General features: G+C 41.1%; 1 protein-coding gene across 2 annotated transcripts in view; it reads right to left on the reverse strand.

Annotated features, from left to right (window-relative positions):
• Window positions 1–2,895: 2,895 nt before the first annotated feature.
• Hs6st2 (heparan sulfate 6-O-sulfotransferase 2) overlaps window positions 2,896–24,060 on the reverse strand; it is a 285,280-nt gene continuing 264,115 nt past the window's right edge. For both annotated transcript variants that reach the window (XM_027946995.2, XM_027946994.2), the window contains one exon: window positions 2,896–4,213. In XM_027946995.2, coding sequence (XP_027802796.1) covers window positions 3,322–4,213 — 892 coding nt within the window. In that variant the 3' untranslated portion in view covers window positions 2,896–3,321. The remainder of the gene's footprint in view (window positions 4,214–24,060) is intronic.

Raw genomic sequence — 24,060 nt, forward strand, 5'->3', positions numbered from 1 at the left:
GGGTTGTACATCACCAACCAGAAGTTATTCTGTGGTTCTCTTCTGTCTCAGCCATGTTGAGACTCCAACTGTCCGAAGTCCATTGCGTGGTGCTTTTATTATTTCCTTACACACCCCACCCCCATGGATGAAAACCATTACTTTTTTAGACCCCCCTTACCACCCCATAGGCCTACTCTTACTTGACTGTAACTCCCAGTGAGAATCCCAAGTCTTTGGGAATTGAGCCAATTAGTGACTTCATTAGAGCTCTTCTAGAGGCTACCACAAATAGCCCATTTTCTTTTTGTCAACCCTAATCTGGTGGCCTTAAGCCAAATGTAGGTCTCCTATGTGTTCTGCACTTCATGGAAAATGCCCAGCTCTCCAAGGGTACCAACTGTCCTCAAGGGAAAAAGACACCAACCTTTACTTCCTAAATATTTCAAGATCTTGGCCTCTGCATTCCTTCCAAAGGGCCATGGAACCTTCATACATTCAAGAACTTTGGCTGCCCAATTTTATTTATTTATTTTGTGGTGCTGGGGATTGAACCCAGGGCCTCACACCCCTCCAGTCCTGCCCACCCAATTATTGCTCAATAAACATTTGATGGGATAAACCTCATAAGCATAGTTTATATACTTACCTCTTTCCAAATTTGCAGTTTTCTTCCCCCCTTGGTACTGACATATAAAATCTCTTTGAAAAGGAACAAGCACAAATCATCCCCACCCATGGTCCTAAACACAAGAGATTGTTTGGAAAAAAATTATTATTCAAGACTTCAAAAAGCCAACTGCTAATGCTTACCTCTACCCTGTGGATAGGGGGGAGAGATAGGAAATTAAGAATGGTATTTTTCCTTTCTGCATGTTCTTAGATAGTAAAGTATGTACTTTAATAACTTTCAAATTAAAACATGCATATTTCATTTGTATAGCGAAACTTGTCTTTTAAGGATAATTTTGTTTTAATGAAAACATAAGCTTCCAGATAGAAGCACCCCAGATTAAGGCCATTTTAGTGTGGGGAACTAGAATGGGCCATTTTGTTTCCATACCTATCTGCCAAGAGGAAAAAAGGAAAACTCCTTATGAAAAGAGAATTCTGTTCTTGTCTATGATCTCATAGTGTCTAGTGGCTGCAAATCTTGAAATGATGAAATTGCTCAGAGCCTGTAATTTAAACTTTATTTCATATCTATTGTTAAATTACACAAATCAGTGAATGGTTTGTAAAGCTACACCATTGAACAGATGTTTACAGTTGAAATCATGGGATTTACATGATGATGACAAAAATGTGTATTTATAACATCCCCTATATACAATAATCAGTATAGACAGAGAAAATTTTTGCACTTAATCTCTGCAAAACCATGCACACCACAACAATAATACAAATTGTTTTTTCTGTAACAAGCTTTTCCGTTGGCTTGGGCTTCATCCTCCTTTCCCAAACTACCTGTCAATTTTAAGAGCAAACGTTTTCAATTAAAACTAAACAAAATCAAAATACCAAAATGATCTACAGAGTATTTTAAAAACACAATGCACACAACATAGTTTCACTGTAAAACACTTTTGACTTCAACGTGTGTGTGTTTCTTTAAAATTTTACTTCCAGGTTTTAGGTTTTAGAATTCCCAGGACTGCAACACTGTCAGACAAAACAAAAGCTAGAAATACTGATTCAAGCTTAGAGACACGAAAATTCATTTTTAAGCTCAAATATTCAGCTTCTTGCTCAGCTTGTGGCCATTATTATAGATGAAACCAGATCATGCACAAGGGCAGATTGTACAAGATGTATCTTATGGTCACACTTCTAAGCATGTCCCTCCTGAAAACATGAGTACCACTTCCAGGCACCTTGTTTGATAACCAGAGGTCAATGTAAGTTCTTGCAAAAGTATAGCCAAACCCATAAAATGGAAACCACCCAGAAACATGATGTGTAGACTCACAGTAGCATGTTACTCTCTTCCACTAGATTGTTCTTGATACTTAACTCTGCTGCAGAATGCCCTCTACTTTGGTCTTTCATAAATGAAAACCTGGTAGAAAGGTTAACCCAAAGAATCAAGCAGCAGCTTTTGGTGTTGAAGAATAACTCTGGCTATTGTCATGCTTATTCTACCCTTTATTGGCTTTTATAATTGTCTACAAACTTGTCAACACAAAGAAGAACTAATGGGCCAGAAATAGCCAGCCAAACTGGAAACATTATACAATAAAGATGTACAAAAAGTAAATAACAATTCACATTCAGGTTCAATTCTATCTGATCAAGAATAACTTCAGCAATATTTTTAGACACATTGTCCTGTTCAAGAGTTTCTTGATTAAGGACCTCACTACACAAACATTGATAAGACAATTCTATAGAAAGAAAGTCCTGACTTTAATCCAGGATTATATACCACAATTAATTCAGCAACACACCATTTAGATGATGGAGAAAGATTCTATACATGGGTTTGTTTGGAATGAGCACAACTTGGAAAAGCCTTAAAGTGAATGAGAAGCAGCGCCAAAAAGATTCCAGAATTGTTGAAATTACAGTGCCCTGAAAGCATCTGGACATTAGATTTTTACACTGGTCTTCCATTTGGAAAAAATATGTTTTTTCCTTAATATGAGATACACCCTGTTTAAAACCTTTAAATAGTAGAAGGTAGAAAAGTTTAAAATTTTAAACATCTCTTAAATTACAAGATATGAGTCCTGTTCTATTTGAAAAGCCAATATTTTTACATAAAACCACCCATTGGGAGAGGAATTTTCAAATTTTCTACACTTTGGTAAAATTTATCATCAGTTGCTGTTTTATTTAAATAGGTTCCTTGTTAAAATCAGAAGGAAATGAAAGGTTTTGTGTTTCTTTTAGTCATTTGATATTTATAGTTACGCTCACCACTGGAAAAAGGGTTTGTTTCCAAAACTGGGTTTTAACAGTGTATCAGGAATCACTTAAATTCCATTTCTCAGTTGTATGTTAAATGGTCACATTTTGTGTATTCATTTTGCCTCCATAAGTAATTTAAGAACTTCTTAAAACAGCTACACAGCAATTTCTGGTGAGTCTCTTTTGGCTTTTGGATTTCATAAAAAGTCCAACCAAAAGAAAAAAAAAGACAATTTAATTACATATTGAGATCTGTTTTACCCACACACAGCATAACATTTAATTGAAAGGCAACTGTAAAGGCAACATCTAAACCTTTTTTAACTTACAAACTTAAGGAATCAGGATGTGTTTGGACATTTTCATCTTTTAAGATATGCCATCTTTTTGGTGGCGCTTTGGGAGAAGTGTGCACAAGCCTTTCAGAGCCATTTAACGCCATTTCTCTACACTGCCTATGTAGTCATGGGTGCCATTGCTGGTGTTGCTTTCGGGCTGCTCCTGGCCTGGGTTCTGCTTGGGGCTTGCCCGGTTCTCCTTCTGGCTCGAATTCTGACTCAAACTCTGAGTCAGATTCTGAATCAGATTCGGAGGCAGATTCGGATTTGCATTTGGATTTGGATTCTGACTCTGATTCTGACTCGGGTTCTGGCTCTGGCCCTGGCCCTGACTCTGGCTCTGGAAATGAGTCTGAAGGAACCTTCCCTTCAGAAATTTCCGTTGCTCCTGACGCTTCCGCCTGGCCTCCTGATGCTCTTTCTGCCTCATAAACTGATACCTCTGCAAAAAGAGATCTTTTGCATAGCTGTACAGCTCCATATCCAGAAAATTCAGTCCCTCAATACGCTTTTGGATTTCCTCATTGATCTCTACGCTAGAGGCCCTAGTGGTATTATATTGGGTAAACGGCGAAATAAAGTTCATGTTGAAGGTCTTCTCAAACAGATACTGGGTCTTCCGCTGAAACTCAGTGAGGCCAAAGAACGCCATGTGCTTCAGATTGGATTTGGCGCTTTCCAGAAGGACCTTGTTTCTTTGCTTTTCAGGCATGACAGAGAGGTTGTAGCAGCCTACTAGGGTCAGGTCAGAGAGCATGCGCACCTGACGGTTGTTGGCCAGATTGTAGGGGCAGTCCATGAACTCTTTGAGGGGGCAGCCAGACCAGTCATCACCAGTGTAGCAGCTGGGCAGCTCTTCCGAGGTTGGGGGCCTTCCATCACAGACATGCAGGGATGCTTTCCAAGTGGCCCCTCTCTGGACATGCCTCCACTCGCTCAAGTACCGGGATACTGGATCTCGGAGGATGGTGATATAGTGGAAGTTCCTATAGACAAAGCACAAAGATCAAGTGTCAGAGATGTTGGTGACTGTAGTGGAGTTGGGGAGGTGCATGGCTTAAGTGGTGTTCACTGGCCAGCAAAGAAAGCAAACTGTGAATGAAAGGGAGCTGGTGGCATGTATCCTGTTGAACTGTACTATAGTCCCCTAAATCCCACTAGCTTGTCCAAAGAGGTATACAAAGGTTAGACTCAAGACATGGGCCTTGTCATTCTTCACTCCATTTTTCTCCTCTCCTGTTTTTCCTCTCTCCAACCAATGACAAAATCCTCCCACCGATGCCATCAGTTCAGTATGCAACCATGTTATTTCATACTCTGCATCCCTCAACCCACATTAAACCCACACTAACTGATTATAAAATGGAGACTCAATGGAAGCAAATGATTTGATGAAGTGAAATGGAGTTGATAAGTGAGCTCAAATGCTAATCTTTCTTATTAAATATGCATAAGCATTTTTCCAATATCCAGTCTAATCTGGAAATCTTATTAAAAAACCAAAATCACATTGAAAGAGTCTTTGATATGATACTCTTGATTCTGGTTGTTTGTCATAACATCATGGCTCATACGTTATGGAAATGGAATGTAGATATAGGCAGAACAACCCAGGGCCTCCAGAAATAAACACTGTGGTTAGTCACTGACTGAAATAGACATGGTAGTTGCCCACAGCATATATGCGAGTCACTACCTTGCTTTTAACCTTTGCTCACATGAGAATATTTCCAGGAGAGGAAAGTTAACTCTATCATCTCAACAATGTTCTTTTTCTTTACCCACTGAAAGGACACATGAATGTCAGCAAACATGGAGGCTTTGCTGTGTGGTTATCTTTCCTTTCATGCTGCAGATGGATAAAATTCTTTGCTCAAATACCAGACTGGCAAACATTCAAACCACACACCAGACTCACACCCATGCAGAGTGGGTATGGGCATATGTACCACACTCCAGAAATGTCAAGGTCTATGATCCTGTAATTGAGCTTTTTATGACAAATTAATTTCCATTTGGGTCCAATGGATGAATGATGAGATCACAGAACAGCATACTGTGGAAGCAAAACAATAAACACTGCATATTGGCATTGAGTTTCTTAAAGGAAGTCTGGGGAATGGCTAGCAACTTCTCTGAAGTTTATCCATTCCTATCTGAAAGCATGATGGTGAGGAGCCAGAGAGAACCTTCTTGGTCACCTGGCTGAGTGAATGCCTTCTGAGGAAATGTTCCTCCTGGATGCTGGCTTCCAGCACCTCAGGCCTCCTGGGACCTATACTCCATGCCTCTAAACTGTACATGGTGTTTCCTCTGCCTGGCATGAGCTTTCATCCTTTATTAGAAAATTCTACTCATCCTTCAAGTCCAAGTTCAAGTACCACATCTCCTTTGAGAAAATGTATCCTGCCCCTCACTACTACCATTACTTTTTTTTTCCCTCTGTAGAGCCATAGCACTTCCATATATTCCAAGTGCCTTGCAAAAATCACAAGATGGTATTTTTTTAAAAATCACTTCATATGTTTTTCTGGAATAAACATGGGGCACAGAAGCATCCTGGAGTGAGGACTAAGAGTATTTTCATTTTTCTCTGAACTTTTCCTAGGACTTGATCTTTCTGGTGCCACTCAAATTCATCTCTGTAAAGACCTACTGCTAAAGAGTAGCAGCTTTTATCCCCTAGTGGCCTTGACCAGTGAAGATGACTACTATACCCACAGATCCCTCCTTGCACTCCTTATTTTCACATTCACTCACTCAGTCATTCACTCGCTTGCTTGCTCATTCATTCAGACACCTTTATCAAGCCTTTGTGTTAGGCCTGAGGCAATAGTGTAGTGGCAATTAGTCTCATTCTTGGGGAAAAATAATAAATTTAGTCCAGTGACACATTTGGATTAATCTTTTAACCAGCTTTTCCAGACATGCATTGTAATAGAGGCTGCTGAGTGTTTTAAAGTCCCATAATGGAGTCACCTTCATGCTTAGTTGATAGTCCTCCTGCCCTAACTTGTTTTACTGGCTTAAGCCTACAGTGACATCTTCTGGTAAATCTGAGAGTGCACCACAGCGCAAATCTGATGATCTCCTTCCTAAAAGCCAGTTCTTGCCCTTTAGACCACAGAGAGCCCAACTGCAGTTGTCAGAATCAATGTTTTATATGCATTACACCCACATGGAGAGACAGGAGACATCACAGAGGGACAGAGACAGATATTCACAGAGTCTCTCATGTTATGCATGTGTGGCTCCAGTACACCTTTGTCCTGAAGGTTGCCTAGTGCCCACCTGAGACAAGGACTGCCCCAATGTGGGCAGTCTCAATCTCTACACCTTAGGGATAATCACTGCAGCAAAGAAAGTAGATCAGGGCCTACACACACACACACACATACACACACACACACACACACACACACACACACTCATGCATAAAATGCCCTGGTGATGAAAGCTACTTAGAATTAGGTGACAATAACTCTGGAGATTCCATGAATGTAAAGGGCCCTAGCAGCCCCCATCTTCCAGGGAACACAGAGGTGCAAACCAGCTTGTTGTGTGGGAGAGAAGTGCATTAAAAAGTCTCCTGTAGAGTTGAGAGGTAGAGGAATTGAAGAGGAGAGGTGGTCACGGGGCCTGCTTCAGTTGTCATATTGAGGAATTCATATGCATGTATCAAAGTATCACACTCCACCCCATGAATGTGTACAATTATTATGTGCTAATTAAAAATAAATTTAAAAGGAATTAAGACTTAATTCTGCAGGCAATATGGAGGCCTTTGAAGGATTTTAGGCAGGGGAGTAACATGAAGACTATGCTTTGGAAAGGTCATTATGTATGGTGCAGAGATGGAATTAAGGACACTAATTAAGAAGCTACTAGAGGAGCTGGGGTTGTGGCTCAGTGGTAGAGTGCTTGCTTAGCACGTGTGAGGCTCTGGGTTAAATCCTTAGAACCACATAAAAATAAATAAATAAAAGTATTGTGTCCAACTACAAGTAAAAAATAAATATTTTAAAAAAGAAGCTACTAGTGAATACAAGGTAGAAAGAGGATGTGGGGCTGACTAGAGAAATATTTAGGAGCTAAGATTTGAATGGAAGAGAGAATGAGGGTGGGGGAGTTAAACATGCTCCCCAGGTCTCTGGAGAAAAGTTTGAGGTGCCTGTAGGACCTCCAAGGAGAGAGTTGAAGGGATACACAGAGAGCAGCAATCTGGGCTTAAGATAGAGATATGGAGTGGTAACAAAAAGTGGTAGTTCCAGACCCCTAGGTCTTACTTAGGGATCTGTTTTTAACTCTACTTGTGTGGCTTCAGATATGTGAAAACAGCATTTATGTAGCCTGAGGCTTCTCTTCTTCATGCTAAATATGGTTTTCAAGTATTCTTTATACTGCTTTAAGGTCTCTCACTACCCTGCTGTTTGTCTCTGAATACATTCCATTTTGTTGGAACGTGGTCCTCCAGGCATGATCTGACAAGGAACAAGAAGGGCCAGTCCATCACCTCTCTCACCTCACTGTTCTCTTCAGGTGGCCTCAGATCACATGGATCCTTTTGGCAGTCATGACACACAGAGTAAACTAAAACGTCTCACTCTTTCACATACATACCATTTTTGAAACCCAATCTACACTGTCCTGAATTGATGCAGGTTATTTGCGGCCCTGCTTAATGTCTTCTTGTTAGAGTAAGTCTAAGCCTGTCAAAATGCATCTGGTTTCTGATTATATCCCCAAATATCTTCACCATATTTTCTTGTTCTAGTTGGCAATGCCTGTAGGAGCCAGGCAATGATCAAAACAGAACAAGACACAGACCAGAGCAGATCTCTGGTAGTTGTTAGAAATCTCCCTTCAGGTTGACATAAACCTGAAGGGTGCTACAGAATAGAATGATTTAATTTTAAAGGAGTAAGGCAGGCTCAGCTCCAGGAAAATCATACACAGCCTGTTTCAGTTGGCAATAATTGGACAGGATTATCTTGTGACCAGATGTATCAATTACAATGACTGGGTGTCACATTTGGAAATTGGAGACATGGCTTTCCATCAGTTACCTGGGTTTATTTAATGGTTGGTTGTTCAGTGCATCTGTATGCCCACGGAACCTCTACTGAACAACACAGTGAAAGATTTGCCAACTTCTATTGCAGGGAAGTTTCTCTAGGTGGCTTTGGACTGGCCCAGTTTTTCCCTCCTCCTTACTCATAGCACTTAAGAATAATGTCAGACTGTGTTAAAAATGCACTGTTCTGAAATGGGGAGGAACTGCCTTGGCCTTGTTTCTCTCATTCCTAGGGAATATAACATCTGGAGTCAGGGATGAACTGTCCAAGACAACCTTTAAAATGTCCTTTGAAGCTCTGCCTAGTGAGACACAGTGACCCTTAGGTATAAAGCCTAGGGCTATGTTTCAGGTCCCTCAGCTATGAAGCATGTAGAGCACGCACAGTTGAGACTCCCTCTGCCTCAAGCAGCTTTCTTTCTTTTTCTTGTTCTTTTTTTCCTTTTGATACCGGGAATTAAACCCAGGGGCATTTAATCACTGAGCCACATCCTAAGCTCGACTTATTTATTATTTTAAAACAGGGTCTCACTAGGTTGCTTCGGGCCTTGCTAAGCTGCTGAGGTTGGCTTTGACCTTGTGATCTTCCTGCCTCAGCCTCCCTGGCTGCTGGGATTACAGGCTTGCACCACCATTCTCAGCCTCAAGCATATTTCCTGAACCATGGGGACCTGGCTCACAATGGATCCTAGGCTGCTTTTGTTCCTTGCTGTCTATCTGTAACTAATAAATTCAATTTATGTCATTTGTCATATACGAGTGTGTTCTGACTCAGTGGGCTCACACAAGTTGGTAACCAGTGCACAGTAAACCTGCTTTGTAAAATTTACAAATTTAGACCAAGTTATTCTTGTCACTGCTAAGCAAGTGACAATAGCAACAAATGAAAGAGATGTCCATACAAGAATCCTAGGGGCCATCTTTGACTCCTTTCTTCCACCTACTAACATCTAAACATTCCCCAAGTCCTGCTAATTCTAGATGATTTTTTTGTTGTTTATTTGTTTGGTACTGGGGATTGAACCCAGGGACGCTTAACCACTGAGCCACATTCCCAGCCCTACTTATTTTTTCTAATTTAAAGACAGGGTCTCACTAAGTTTCTTAGGGCCTCACTAAGTTGCTGAAGCTGGCCATGAACTTCTGATCCTCCTACCTCAGCCTCCCAAGCCGCTGGAATTACAGGCATGAGCCACTGCGCCTAGCATGATTCTAGATCATAATAGCTCAACTCTGCTCTTGTCCCCACTGCTCATCACTTTTCTACTGGATCACTGCAACAGTATCCTAGCCCACTTCTGGGTCTCCAGTCCCAAGTCACTTCTACAGCCCTATGTGATAGATATCTAATCTGTCCTTCCCTGGTTAAACTCCTCCAAGTGTTAGACACAGCCTTGTGGGACTCAGAAACCACCTTTCTTTCCATCTAGCCTCAACTCTAGCGAATCCCCTGTACCCAAGTCTTTCTCAACTGTGAAGAATCTTGCATCTGCACCAGGGTTCCAATTCAGGGACATTTTGCAATGCATGGAGATATTCTGGTTGGTACAACTGGGGAGAAAATGTTGCTGATGGCATCTAATGGGTTGTTGAGTCTAGAAATTCTTCTAAACATTCTATAATGCATAGACTCCCACAAGAAAGAATCATTCAGTCCCACTTATCAACAGTGCCAAGGTTGAAGAATTCTGTTCTATGCTCTATGCTCCAGGAATGTACAATACTATAATACTCTTGCAGGGTATGGTAGCACCCACCTATAATCCCAACAATTCAGGAGGCTGAAGCAGGGGGATCATAAGTTTGAGGTCAGCCTTTACAACTTAGTGAGACCATTTCAGAATAAAAAATAAAAAGGACTGGGGGTGTAGCTCAGTGGTAGAGCATTCCTGGGTTTAATCCTTAGTGTTGCAAAATAATATTTTCAATTTTCTGAGTTTCCCCCAAACAGTACCCTACAGGCTCCCCTGCGTTTGTATATATAGTACCCATTCTTTTGAGAGGCTTCAATTTGTCCTTCAGAGATCACCTACAAACTACTTCAAAACTTCACTCAATGTTTGTCTCTTTCATAGAACCTTCCTCTACTTTCCTGGGCAAAATCAGTTCTGCCTTCTCTGCCCCAACTTTGCTGATGTTCTCCTATTGAAAGATTTATCAGAATATGTTCTGATTATCTAAGGAATTTTCTGCCTCCCCCACTAGACAATGAGAGCTCCGTGAGGGCACAGAACATGTATCATTTATCAATATAAGCTCCTCTGAATGTGGTATGATGTTTGACATGAAGAAAGTGATTAATAAAAGATTATTAAATGAATGCAGGAGAAGCAGCAGAGCTCAGGATAGGCTAATAAGAAAATGTGTATATTATTCTTTGATAAGGAAAAACCACTAGATGTCACTATTAAATAACAGATAGACCATTTTATACCTGCGCTGGAACATTTTAAGGAAAGCTAGTAATATTGAGCTGTTGTACCTGACTTTTTGTAGAGTAGACCAGTTGAAAAGAAGACTGGACAGTTTAAGGATCTTAAAAATAAGTGAATGGATAAAAACAAGAACCATTTTTTCATCCTTATTTTAACAGGTTATTCTAAAAGAAATGCCTGATTTCTAAGTTACAGAATCTCAGACTTGCCAGAGCAAGAAGACATCTTTGAGACAACAAATCAGCTAGGTCAAGTCCTGCGCTTTAAAGGTGAGCAAATGACCACCCTGAGAGAGGCAAGGACTTACCCACAAGTCAGATTGCCAGTAGCCTTTGAGAATCAATGTAACTTTAGGGAATAGTTGTAGGATGAGGGTGGATATTTTTAGCAGACCCCCATTAATTGACAACGGCACACTCAACCAGGTTTGAAAGAACTCACTAGCTCTCACAAAGGGGAAAGATATGACTGCTGAGAGAAGGGACACCAACTGCACAGCCAGGAGCCGGGGACACTTTGTATCTGGCGCTTTCACATTCATTCCCCCAAATCCTGTGAATCATATATTATTTCCATTATGAGGATGAACAAACTGACAAAAAGAAATAATCTGATCCAGTGTCATGACTTAATTTAAAGTAGAGGTGTTCAAACTTGAATCCAGTTCTCTCTGACTCCAGAAACTCTATTCTTCCCATCTGAACTCTGGGACACAACCTTGGGACTTCAGTTTAGACAAACTAAAGGAGTGGTTATCAAAGTGGCCCCAGAGCCAGCAACATAAGCATCATTTAGGAACTTGTTAGAAATGCACATCGGTGCATCCACTTACTGAACTAGAAACTCAGGATTCAGATCTTGGCAACTTGTGTTTTAATAATTCCTCCTAGAAATTCTGATGTGTATGGAGCTGGGGTTGTGGCTCAGCAGTAGAACACTCATCTAGCACACAAGAGGCCCTGGGTTTGATCCTCAGCACCACATAAGAATAAATAAATTAAATAAAGATATTGTGTCCAACTACAACTAAAAAATAAACATTAAAAAAAGAAAGAAATTCTGATGTGTGCACATGCATACACACAATCAAGTTAGAACTACTGTCTTAAGCATGTGACTTCAGAGATCAGAAGTCTCTCTGAGATCATAGCAAAAGTGGGGACCAAGAGTAAGTCACAGCTCCTCCTTGTATTCCTTAGAGAAAACCTGGGAATGACCATTTCTGTTCAGGGAAAAGTCCAAGGAACTTCACCTGGGCAAAACATTCTGAAGATCATGCAGTAAATATTTCCTTTCCTTTAAGACCACTGGTTCACGAAGGGCCATGATAAGGTTTTCCCTGCACTACCCAAAGGAGAAATAAATATCAATGTCATTTTTTTAATGGAAGAAGGCCAGCAAACTCATAGCAGTTAAGGTCATAGGAGTGATCAATAAAAAGTTAATTTAAGAAAGGAAACAAATTCCTAACCCAAATCAATAGGAGTGAACATTTTATTATACCTGTAGCACTGTTTGGATTTTTTTGAAAGTTCAGCCTTTTCACACCTCGTTCTTGTAGTAATGCTGGGTGGTAGAAAAATAAGATTTGTGGTTGGTGGTCCTAAGTACACTCTGCAGCCAGTGGGGGTTGTGTATGACATTGAGTCTTTAATGCTGAAGGTCTGGTCTCCATCCTAAGCTAATAATGTCTAAAACAACTGCACAGATCTTCCCATGGCATGTAAATAACTCAGGCAAAACAAGGAGGATGACTTTCAGATCAAATGACATTAATATGTGAGTACAGACTAAATAAAACTATAGTAAATTGAATCAAAGACAAACATGCCTCCGATGGGACCGGATCCCTCCAGCCCTGGAATTGCTTTTTTAACTGCTTTTCCTGTGTGGCTTATATACTGGCAGTCCCCAAAGAGGAGTTCCATAAATGCTGTGATCAGCAGTGGCAAAAGCCTCACAAAAGCTGTATGAGGCTTTGCAAAGGCACTACTTTGAAGTGGATGGATGCTCATTTGGATGTGTTGCTTTGGGTCCAACTGACACAACAGTCTTGTGGCTTAACAGTCATGTTTTATCTAGTAAGAAGAGTAAACTGTCCCATATACAGCAGTGGGCAACACAAACAGTGACAGCCTTGATTTCATTTGATTGTTTTCCCAGCACAGGAAAGACCTAAATGACCTGGATATTAATCCTCTCCATTTCCCCTTTAAGGTAATGCTGTGGGCTCCTGACTCAGCCAGGCTCCCTGGGCAACCCATGACAGGTGGGAAGCAGGACCAATCCCTAGGAGCTAAGTGGTCTATAGGACAACCAAGACTCTCACTGGTTCATTCAAGGGATTAATTCATCTCCTTAGCAGAGCATAACCATCCCAGCAGAACATCTACTGAACACAAAACCAATTCAAAGAGGCAATGGTCTTGCACCCAAACAAGCTATAGTCATGTGCTGCAAGGCAACATTTCTGTCCAAAAAGGACATATATATGATGGCAGTGTCATAAGATTATAACATAGCCTAGTGTGTGGTATGCTATATCACAACAATAAAACTACTCAATGGCATGTGTCTCAAGACTTTTCCATCCTTAAGTGACATATGACTACTCCATTCTCCTTGTAGAAGTTTTCTGCTATTCTTCCTACCTTACTCTAAGAAACAGTTCTGTGTATATAAAATAACATCTTAATGAATTGATTTTTCCCATCTGATTAACCAAAAGATAACCTATCTGTGTGTGTTCTGCACCAATGGGCTTTCCTTAAAGACAGGAATGTTTTTCTCTGCCATTTTCCTTTGCTTTTTTTTATAAAGAAGGAAAATATTTGTTTTCATGAAAAAGAAAGACAACTTCTAGTGTCTTTAATTTCAAAATCAAGATGGAATTCTTCACATAATCAGTCATGGCAATATCTACTTCTTTTTAAAGGAAATCCCTTTCCTAAAGCCCAGGAGGTTCCAGAGAACATAAATCTAAGGGCTTTTACAAATAGTGCATAAGCTGTTTTTTAGTAAGATGTGAAACTCCAGGCTTTATGACCCGTGGTCACCAGCCTTTACCCAGAATCCAGTCAATTACTTGGCATCATGAAAAGGTGTGCCACTTAAACTGCCTGCCCCAAATTTTTAGCATTCTAAAATTATTTTGCGAGTCTCAGCTCATTAATACTCAAGGTGTTTTGGAGAAGACCTTTTAGAGGAAAAAGCCCTTCAGTATATAGATAAGGTAGACTGGGTCCCACAGAGGGATATATTTTACCCTCAGTCACATGAAGACTAGTTTTGTCACTGATTAACCATTTCAAGCTTCCTGACTTCCCTTTTAGGATCTGTTCCTTCCCTGCATGGTACTTCTCAGTATACAGAGGGTTTCTAGTGACATCCTCTATCAAACTGCCATGCCCTGAGGGCTGACATTTGAAGCAGCCAGAGATATAGCTGTTTCCTTTCCTTCTTCCAATCCTGAAACAAGAGTAGGCAGAAGTGAGTAATGGTTAAGTTCCAAGCCCTAGGAACAGAAGGAAGTGAGGGAAACTGCTAAGTACCCCCACTGTGACTTCAATAGTTAATGTTTTGCTCTTTAGGTGATCTTTCCTAGTATCTCTTGATTTGGGAATCCATTGCTTCTGTCTTGTGTTTTAATTACCATGTATATTCCAGGTCTCAACTAGGAAGCAATACAATTGGTACCTTCATGACATTCAATTCAGGAACGGGAACATGCAAAGAAAGGACATAGTGTCCTTTTAGCTTGGTCTTGGTTTATAAGAAAATGTTTAATTGAGCCATGAGCAATGTATCAACTCTGGACAACCTAGATGTTGCAATAATTGGAACTGTAGAAATGAATGACAGTAGAAGGGGTAGAGAGAGAAGAGGGGAGGGGAGGGGAGGGGAGGGGGGATAGTAGAGGATAGGAAAGGCAGCAGAACACAACAGACACTAGTATGGCAATATGTAAATCAATGGAGGTGTAACTGATGTGATTCTGCAATCTGTATATGGGGTAAAAATGGGAGTTCATAATCCACTTGAATCAAAGTGTGAAATATGATATATCAAGAAATTTGTAATGTTTTGAACAACCAACAATAAAAAATTAAAAAATAATAATAATTGGAACTGTAGGCAGGGTGAGGAAGATTTTATATATATATATATCTGCTTTCAAAGAACTTCGAATTTAGTTGGAGAGATTAGACTACAATACAGTGCAGGTAAGAGGTAACCATAGGATATAGCTAAGTGCTAATTGCATCATCCAGAGAGTAAGTGCAAAAGTATGTCAGGGAGGAGACAGTACTGTGTGCTATGGTCATCATGGAAGACTTCCTGGAGGAGGAGGAGGAATATGGCAGGGCCCTAAAGGATAGAAAGGAAATGATTATGTGTGTACACACTCATGAAGGCAGGGGTGTCTGTGGTGGCAGGGGGGAGGCACTCTGATATTAGCAACCAGCACAACAGAGAGGACAATAATGTGTTAGGATGTCAGGCCCTCTGCTGGGTGCTTTTCCACACAAACTGTAGAACAGGTGCAAATGCCTTCATTTTAGGCATAATATATCAAATGAAGAGAGTGCATGTTCTAGAGTTTCAGTGTCCAATAAGGTAGTCACAAGCCATATGTGGCTACTGAGCTCTTGAAATGTGGCTAGTTTAAATAGAAACATACTTTAAGTGTTTGCAAGCATACTAAGATTTACAAGCCTTGAAGACAAACTACCTCAGTTAATTATTTATACTGATTATATGTTGAAATGATAGTGTTTTGAAAAGGTCAAGTAACATTATTCAGATTAATTTCATCTGTACTTTCCTATCTTGTAATGTGGTTACTAGAAGATTTAAAATTAAACATGTGACTGCATTGTATTTCTATTGAACAATACTGTTTGACAGCCAGAATTCCTGGGTTTGAATTCCAGCTCTGACTGTTCCTAGCTGAACTATCCTGTCCAAATTTAGAGAGTGGGAAAAGTCATAGAATCTTTACAAAGATGAAATGAGGTACTATATATAAGGTTCTGAGAAATATGCTTGGGACATACCATTCAACACATTAATTACTATTGTTATTGCTGTTGCTATTGTAATTATACAGTTAAGGTTATTGAGGAGAAATGTGTTATTCAACCTTCCTATGATCACAGAGCTAGTTAGTGACTGGCAAGTCTGTCTAACAACTGAGCCCAAACTCTTGCCCACTACCCTAGTGAATGCCCTATTTGGTCTTTGTAACCACACTGCCAGATGCACCTGGGTCTCTGGCTTCTTTGCTCTCACCCACTGCTTATTCATCCACACTTGAGCCTGCAAACAGCCTTGGGAGCCATAGGCCAGGAACACGTGTGGCCTGATGGGAGTAGGAAATTTGAAGGTAGGGGCAAGTGGATATACCAGAATGTGAAATGAGGGGGCTGATTCTGCAGTTTTTGTGGACCCTTATGGATCCTAAGGGGATGGGATTACAGCACTTCAGGGCTATAGGGCCTAGGGGTAGGGGTGCAGCTGACAGCCAATTTAGCCCAAACTTCCCATTCCACAGATGTGGAAACCAGATAGCTTATTCTCCTGCCATATCCAAGTTGTGAGAAATGCAGACTCATGGAATTATTTCTTTAGGGACCTCCACAGAGACAAGGAATCAAGTAACAGTCCTTTTTACCTGGTAGGCAGTCAATAAATATTATTTGAGGCAATTTTGAGGTGGCTGTGGCCAGTCTCATTTATTCACCTGGGCCTGCTGTACAGAGACTGAGAGGTGGGCACCTCGAGTGTGCCATAGAGAAAGCGTTAGAAGAAATCTAGTCAAGAAAAATGGCTGCTCTCAGCATTGTGCAATTTTCCAGAACAGCACAGGGGAAAAGTTTCCCCCTAAATGAAGGCTGCCCTTCTTGAGCCTGGGCTGATTTTTAATGAGCTTTAATATTGTTTTAAGGCACTGAGAGATATGAGGTGCAAAGCCTGGCTTTTGTGGGGGAAAGCAGACCTCCTTAACCATTGAAACTGTAAAGAATCAGAGCCATTCAGAATTTCCAGGGCTGGCAGGGTCATGCTTCCTTTCCCTGGGAGAGTTTTCTGTTCAGGTATTCAGGCTGCAAAAGGCATAATTACTGAATACCATGGTTGTGGCGCATGAGTATGGAAATAAGCAGGACATACAGTCACAGACACAGCCTTGTTTCTTTACAATAATAATATTGGGAGTAAAAATTAACTTCTTAATCTGCCACCAACCGCTCTACCTACAGGATCTGATGTTACCCTGGAGTGAGTATAGGAAGGGGTCACCAAATACATGAAGATCCTGCTTGAGTAGAAATAATTATTTGGAAGGTTATGTTAATGCTGAAAACCTGTTAGACTTCTATAAGTTCTGTGCACCAGAACCTTATTTTTCATGGTGCACATTGAGGACTTTGGACATCTGTGTTTCCTTTTTAAGGAGTCAGTGGGGCAGCATTGGTGAGCCAGGGACAAAATGACCCCACTAGCATCTCCTCTCTGCTCAGAGAATGCTCCTTCAGGTCAAAAATTAACATCACACTGTAATGCCCTGGATCCTAGAGATAAGACATTTTAGTACCTATCCAAAACGTGACAGAATGGGAAAACTTGCTGTAAGTGTATTCAGACAACTAGGCATATTGTGAAATATAAGTCATGATATCATTTTGCTTGGTGAAAGCATAAACAGTACACAATTCTTTTTATATATTTTTTTGTTGTGGATGGACATGACACCTTTATTTTACACTTTGGGAGATACTGGACCCTGACTTCCCAACCTAAGGCAAATGCTGGAGGGGAACTCCATCCTTGGACTTTTCCATTAATCACTGACTCCAAAGACAAGTCAAAGGAAAGTCATGTTCACTTACATGATTCATGAACCACCTACACGGCTTTCCCTCCTGACTTGGTCTTTTGCCCTGAGGTTCATTCTCAGAGATCACAGCCAACATCAAAGTGAATTTAAGGCCATAGATAATTACTCTAAATGAATCCCCCTTCCCACAGTGGTTTTACAGAAAGATCTTCCGAAGAAAATTCACTGAATCCACTGACATCAGGGCCTAGAGGAAGGCAGGAAGGGGAAAAATAAAGGAAGGAAGGACTAATAGCAACCTATTCAGCATTGGGTCTAGGACTAGCAGCCAGGTCTTCTAAATCCAAACTCCGTGCTTTTGCACTACTCTTCTGTATAGTAAACACCGAATGGGTATCTGAACAGTCCATATTACTCTTTTTTTTTTTAACTTTTTAAAGATGTAGATGGACACAGTAACTTTATTTTTATGCGATGCTGAGAATAGAACCTGGTTCCTCACACATGCTAGGCAAGCGCTCCTTCCACTGAACCACAACCCCAGCCCCCAGCCCATATCTCTGTTTCTTCTTGTCAACCAGGTTGTACATTCCTTAAGAGCCAAAATTCCTTGTGTTGTCCATCTCTTGTCCCGTACCTCTTCCTTCCTCCAGCCTTTCCCCACTGTATTCTCTGCCTCTGCTTTGGCTGCTTAAAATCTTAGATTTGGAAAGGAAGGGATTAGGAAAAAAATAGCATTACTGAGGTGTCCTGTGTCATCCCAGAGGGATTTCTATTCTAAAGAGGCATTTCTCAAGGGGCGATGAGCTAGCTACCTTCTTCACTTTTGGTGGAACTTTAGGCAGTTGCAGGGCAAGTGCCACTGGGCAGGGGGCTGTTCTGAAATCCCAGCCCACAGGTAACTAGCTATTGTGTGCCAACCAAAGACTGTTTCAATAGTCATAATCAGGAGGCCTATTCCTTTCTGCTCCAAGAAAGCAAAGGAATTTAAAATGAGGCCATTCGGTGACAGTTGTGATCAAACTTTTTCCGTTTTCAGAGTCATGAATCAGTCATGAACACAGGAAGTTAAAACAAGATTTGATTTCCCTAGGGCTATTTTTGAAGTTATGCTGTTCTCCTACTCCACCTTCTTCCATTTAGCATTCATGAGTTAAGGTGTTACTAGAAATGTGTGCAGGGAGAATACATCAACCTTCACCTTGTACGTGGTGGAAAGGATGTGTTGACAGTTGAAATATGGGCAGGTACATTTTGAAGAGGCCAGTGTTGCTGCATTTCAGTGTACCAGTTCAGGTGCTGAGTGAGTCACCCCTGAGCTTCTTCATCAAAAATATTTATATTTCTCAGTTCACTTTTAAGGATTAAAGAGCTATTATTCCCAAACTATCTGATGGGATTACACCCTCTTTCTCCTTTTCTAAAAAGTTCTCTATGGCAAAGATCTTTTAGCAAAGCACATTTTCTTTCTTTCTCATGAGCTCCTCATGACATGCCTTTAAAATAGACAGGTCCAGCCCATTTTGTCGACATAGAAATTAGCGTACAGAGAGGTGAAAGGTCACATAGCTAGTAAGTGATCAAGTTACAATGTCTTAAACCCATGTCTAGACATCCAGGCTCATTTTGCTACTCCATGGCACTCTGCTTATTTTACTTTAGAATGAAAGGAATTTTGCGTGACACTGTGCAGAGCTTTCTGAAACACCCTAACAGAATATGCAACTAGAGCCAGCCTCACGGGGTGGCATAATTTCAGGGGTGCTGGGAAGCACAACCCCTCCCTTTCACAGTGGCCAGGTATCCATATTATACGTTTATTCCTTTGGTTTAAGGATCTGCCTTCATACTAGAGAGTGATATTGGCCAAATTATATTGTTATCTTATGTGCATGTACAAATATGTAACAACAAATCCCACAGTTATGTACAACTGTAATGCACCAATAAAAATATGGAAAAGAAAAGATCTGCCTTCTATGGGTGTGTGTTAGGCGAGGATATGGAATAGGAAGAGGAGGCTCTTAAGCCATTTAGACTCAGTAGTCATTTAAATGAGGGATGAACTAAATTACTTCTAAGATACCCCCTTCTATGGGTCTAATCAGATCCCACACAGAAGCAGGCATGCGGCAGTGTGGAGAAGGGGTGTGCAGGGCATTATAGAGCTGAGCATTGAGTTCTGAGGAAAGAAAAGGAGGCCCAGAACACTGAGGACTCCAAGGATAGACTTGGCTGCCTCAGAATTATTGTGAGGCTGAGGACTCAGCAGGAATCTCTAGTTTAAAAATACACACAAAAGCAGGGACATAAAGGGTAAAAGTCCAAGGCTTTGCTGGGAAAATTAGCAGACTGGTTTGTAATGGAATAATGTTCATGATTTCTCACTAAATTATTTGTTTGGTCTCATCTTTCATCCTGTCAATGGTCCCCTGCACACAGACCCCCATATGCCGAGCAAACCCAACTCCTCTCCTTGTGCCTCCCAAGGCCACTCCAGCCTTTGCTCCTGCTGTTGCCTCTAGGCACAACATTGAGTGCTCTATTTCTTTGTCCAAACAGTTTGTAGGCAACCCACAACGGAAGAGTTCCAGGAACCCCCTTGGATAACCAAATTCACACATACTCAAGTTCCTTATGTAAAAAGGTATAGTATTCACATAGAAACTATGCACATCCCCCTGAATGCTTTAAATCATCTCTAGATTACTTATAATATCTAATGCAATGCAAATGCTTTGTAAATAGTTGTTATGCTCTGATGTTTATGGAATAATGACAATAAAATGTCTGTAATGGTCAGTATAGATGTCATGTTTTTCAAATTATTTTCCATCTGTGTTTGGTTGAATCTGCAGATGCAGAACCCATGGATATGGAGGGCTGGCCGTACTATATGCTTCCTTCCTCCTGATGTCTGCAAATGATACAGCCATACCTTCCTCTAAGCCTCTGGGCAGCATTATCTGGACTTCTCTTTGGGGACCCTGTTCATCTGACTTTGTAATTTAGGTCTGAGTCCTCTCTTCCCTCAGAGGCTGTGGGCATTTTAGAGAGGGCAGGCCCACCTGTCTCATTTCTTCTCATGTAACCCACTGGTCCAGAATCTTGTTGCAAAGCCAACCATGGATAACTGTTTCACAGCTCAGAGTCTCTGGAGTCAGAAAGCTCTAGAAGCAGGCCTCAGCTTGTGTTACTTAACCTCGGTAAGGTTTATTTTCCTCCTCTCTAAGCACCCACCTGGCAGTGGTGTGATTTTTCAGTGAGCTAACCCATGTAGGTTGCTTAGCACAGTGCAAGACACCTGGTATATATTCACACTTATTCATTGGTGATAATATTTTGTTCTTAATGAAATGTGCAATAACCCAACAGAACCATTATCCCAGAAGCAAAGGGAATCACATAAGGAGGCCTTTGGGCAAGGGTTTGTCAAATGACCTGACTCACACTATATTTACAGTGACATTCACCCCTCAAAATGCAGGGAAAGACAGGAACTGGTTTCCACTTGAATTCGATATTTCTGTGGCCCACACGCCGAATGCCACAGAAGCCTCCATTCCCTGAACAGCAGTTTGTAGAGATGGAATAGCGGCAGTTTTTCATTTTCCAGAGTCCACTCACCCTTCCAAGAATCTCAATGCCTCATTGATTCATAATACAGTGCATAAAGATTTCATTTTTCCTGCCCACAGTGATACATTATGGAGGCAATCTGTTTTGCCACTGAAAAGTTTGCTTAGTAGAAAAATTTGGAGTTTTGACATTCAGGAAATTACAGTCATCTGTAAAACACGATTGATATGCCAAGGCTAACATTTTCATTGCACTCGTGGAGCCAGAATAACTATGATAAAATATGTGTTACCCCACACACATTTCAGGATCTTTTAAGGAAACATTAGTTAGCTCTGAGAACCTCCTCCCCAGGCTCCAGGACTACAATGGCTCTGCCAGTTAGCTATTCACTATTCACAAGCCAAACCAAGCCTCAGGTTCTATGATCAAGTGATGGGGTCAACACATCTTCTGACTTGGTCCTGGCCTGGAAGACTGGAGCTATTCCTATCCCCCTCTCCTCTACTGCTGCCAGGTTAAAGCCATGAAAACGAAAGAAGACAAATGAGTTTGAGAATTCCACCCCCATCTTGGAATTGCTAACTGGCCACAGAAGGCAGAGGTATAGATTAGATAGAACTAGAAGCTGAAGGCTTACAAAAGTGAAATTAGACTGTTCCTTATCTGCCTACAATTTGTTTGTTCTCTATGTTTTTAAACCCAAGCACTTCTTTGTTCTTTTCCAGGTGCAATTTTCAATGTTAAATGACATCAGAAAGCTGGGACTCTAGAACTATCTAGTTGTTCAATATTTGATCTCAGAATGATAAACACAGTCAACTAAGCTGAGGGGTGTGGCTGATCTCCATGACCATATTGAGGGAATTGGCCATTCAGGGTCAGATTTGGCCAGCTATGAGCAGTTTTCACTTGGTCCTCATATACTAGGACCCATGGAAGTACACATGCAAACCATATGGTTCCCAGGCAAAGGATGGGTGCCAGTGCCCTTGACAATGAAAATATCTTAGAGTAAACTCTTTGCAGTCTTGGGTAAGCTTCTACAGGTACCAAGATATGCATTCTGTACAAAACCTACAAGTAAGTCTGACACATGAGTCAAGCAGTTTTAAAAGGCCCCAAAGAATTCTAAGATGCTCTCATACTCAACTATTGCAAGTGCCTTTTACTATGTGTCAGACATGATTCTGAGTGGTTAACATGAACTAATTCAATTACTACAATCACCCCATGAGGCAGGTGCTAGTATTATCATCCTCATTGTATGGATGAAGAAACTGAGGCCCAGAAAGTCCAAGAAACTTGCCTCAAGTCATGCAGCTAGCTAGTAAGCAGTAGAGCTTGAACTTGAATCTCCCAAAGGGTGGCTGCAGAGTTCATGTTCTTGATCTAAATTGTCTTGCCTAAAGGAATTTTTATAAAAAGCACTCTCTAGTCAGATGTATTATTTGGCTTCTGTCTCAAGTGCTCCTATGCCCACTGTAGGAAGGCTTTCTTGTCCTCCTGAAGGCATTGACAAAACTCTACTCTCCTCCTGCCTCCCCATTAAGCCCCCCCCCTTTTTTTTGTACTAGGGATTGAACCCAGGGGCGTTTAACAACTGAGCCACATCCCCAGCCGTTTTTATATTTTATTTCGAGATATGGTCTTGCTAAGTGCTTAGAACCTTGCTAAGTTGCTGAAGCTGGCTTTGAACTTGCGATCTCCTGTCTCAGCCTCCCCACCCACTGGGATTACAGGTGTGCACCATCCCACCTGGCCACATTAAGCCTTTTGCTACAAACAGCTTTGTGCATTTCCTAACAATGGTTAAACAGAGGCTAAACTGACAAGGTTAAAGCCAAAGGGTGTGGTGAGCAAGGAAGATGTAAGCTAGAGACACAGTTGGGTAGACCATGCCTACCTAGGAGCATTTGGACCCTCCAGCAGGGTCCAAATAGAATTGAGGAGTCCCATGGTTCCCCTCTTGGCCTTATTTAAGCTGATTTGGAAACTTATTGAAAAAAACTGGCAGAGGAAAGCAAAGAAAACTCAGCAGAGAAACACAATGAGACACATAGAGCCTGGAGGGATGGAGAAGATGGAGGGGAAGAAAAAGAACTTAGTGGGCCAGGACAGGAAAGAAAAGACAAAGGGGAAAAAGGAAAAGCACAAGAAGGAAGGAGAAAGTAAGATGAAAAAGAGGCAGGGATGCTATGCATGGACAGGTGTGGAAAAGGCTGAGGGGGGAGGCAGATGCAGATGCTCTCTCCCCTCGCCCCTTTCATACAAACCCATCCACATGAGCCCTGTCTCCTCTTTCTTAGTTCTTACTAGGCACCACTAAAAAGCTCTGGGGATGTGGCTCAGTGGTTGAGTGCCCCTGGGTTCAATCCTTGACACCAAAACAACAACTATATACCTTCTCTGAGCCCCAAGTGTTCTTGGAGTTAGGAATCTTGTCTCTCTTCCCTGGATTTTGATACATTATTATTATTTTTTATTTAACTAGGCCATACTCTCTTTACAGGTTGGGACCCAGCTCTTACCAGATTATTTTGGGCCTCAAATCTCTCTCTTGACCATTATAGGCAATCCTTTGAGCATTAGGACAACTGACATGTTAATAAGCCTCTAGTAATCACAGGTTCATATTTATTAGTACAACCTTTATTAGAAAGCAAATAAAAATCCTTGCAGATACAGGGCACAAGATAGGGTAATTTTCTTAGGAGCAAAAGCCATACTTGCAAAGTGCAAATGCTGGAGCAAGTGCCCCAAATAATCCTCACTTAACCACTCCCCCAACGTGGACTATTATAAAGCAAGAGAGCCCTGATATATTCTTGTTCCTATATAATCATTCTTCTTTATTTATATGGTATACACGGATTCAATTTTCAGAAATAGTCCTTAAGTACTCTT

The sequence above is a fragment of the Marmota flaviventris genome, chromosome X (genome assembly GCF_047511675.1).
Source record: "Marmota flaviventris isolate mMarFla1 chromosome X, mMarFla1.hap1, whole genome shotgun sequence".
Classification (NCBI taxonomy): Eukaryota; Metazoa; Chordata; class Mammalia; order Rodentia; family Sciuridae; genus Marmota; species Marmota flaviventris.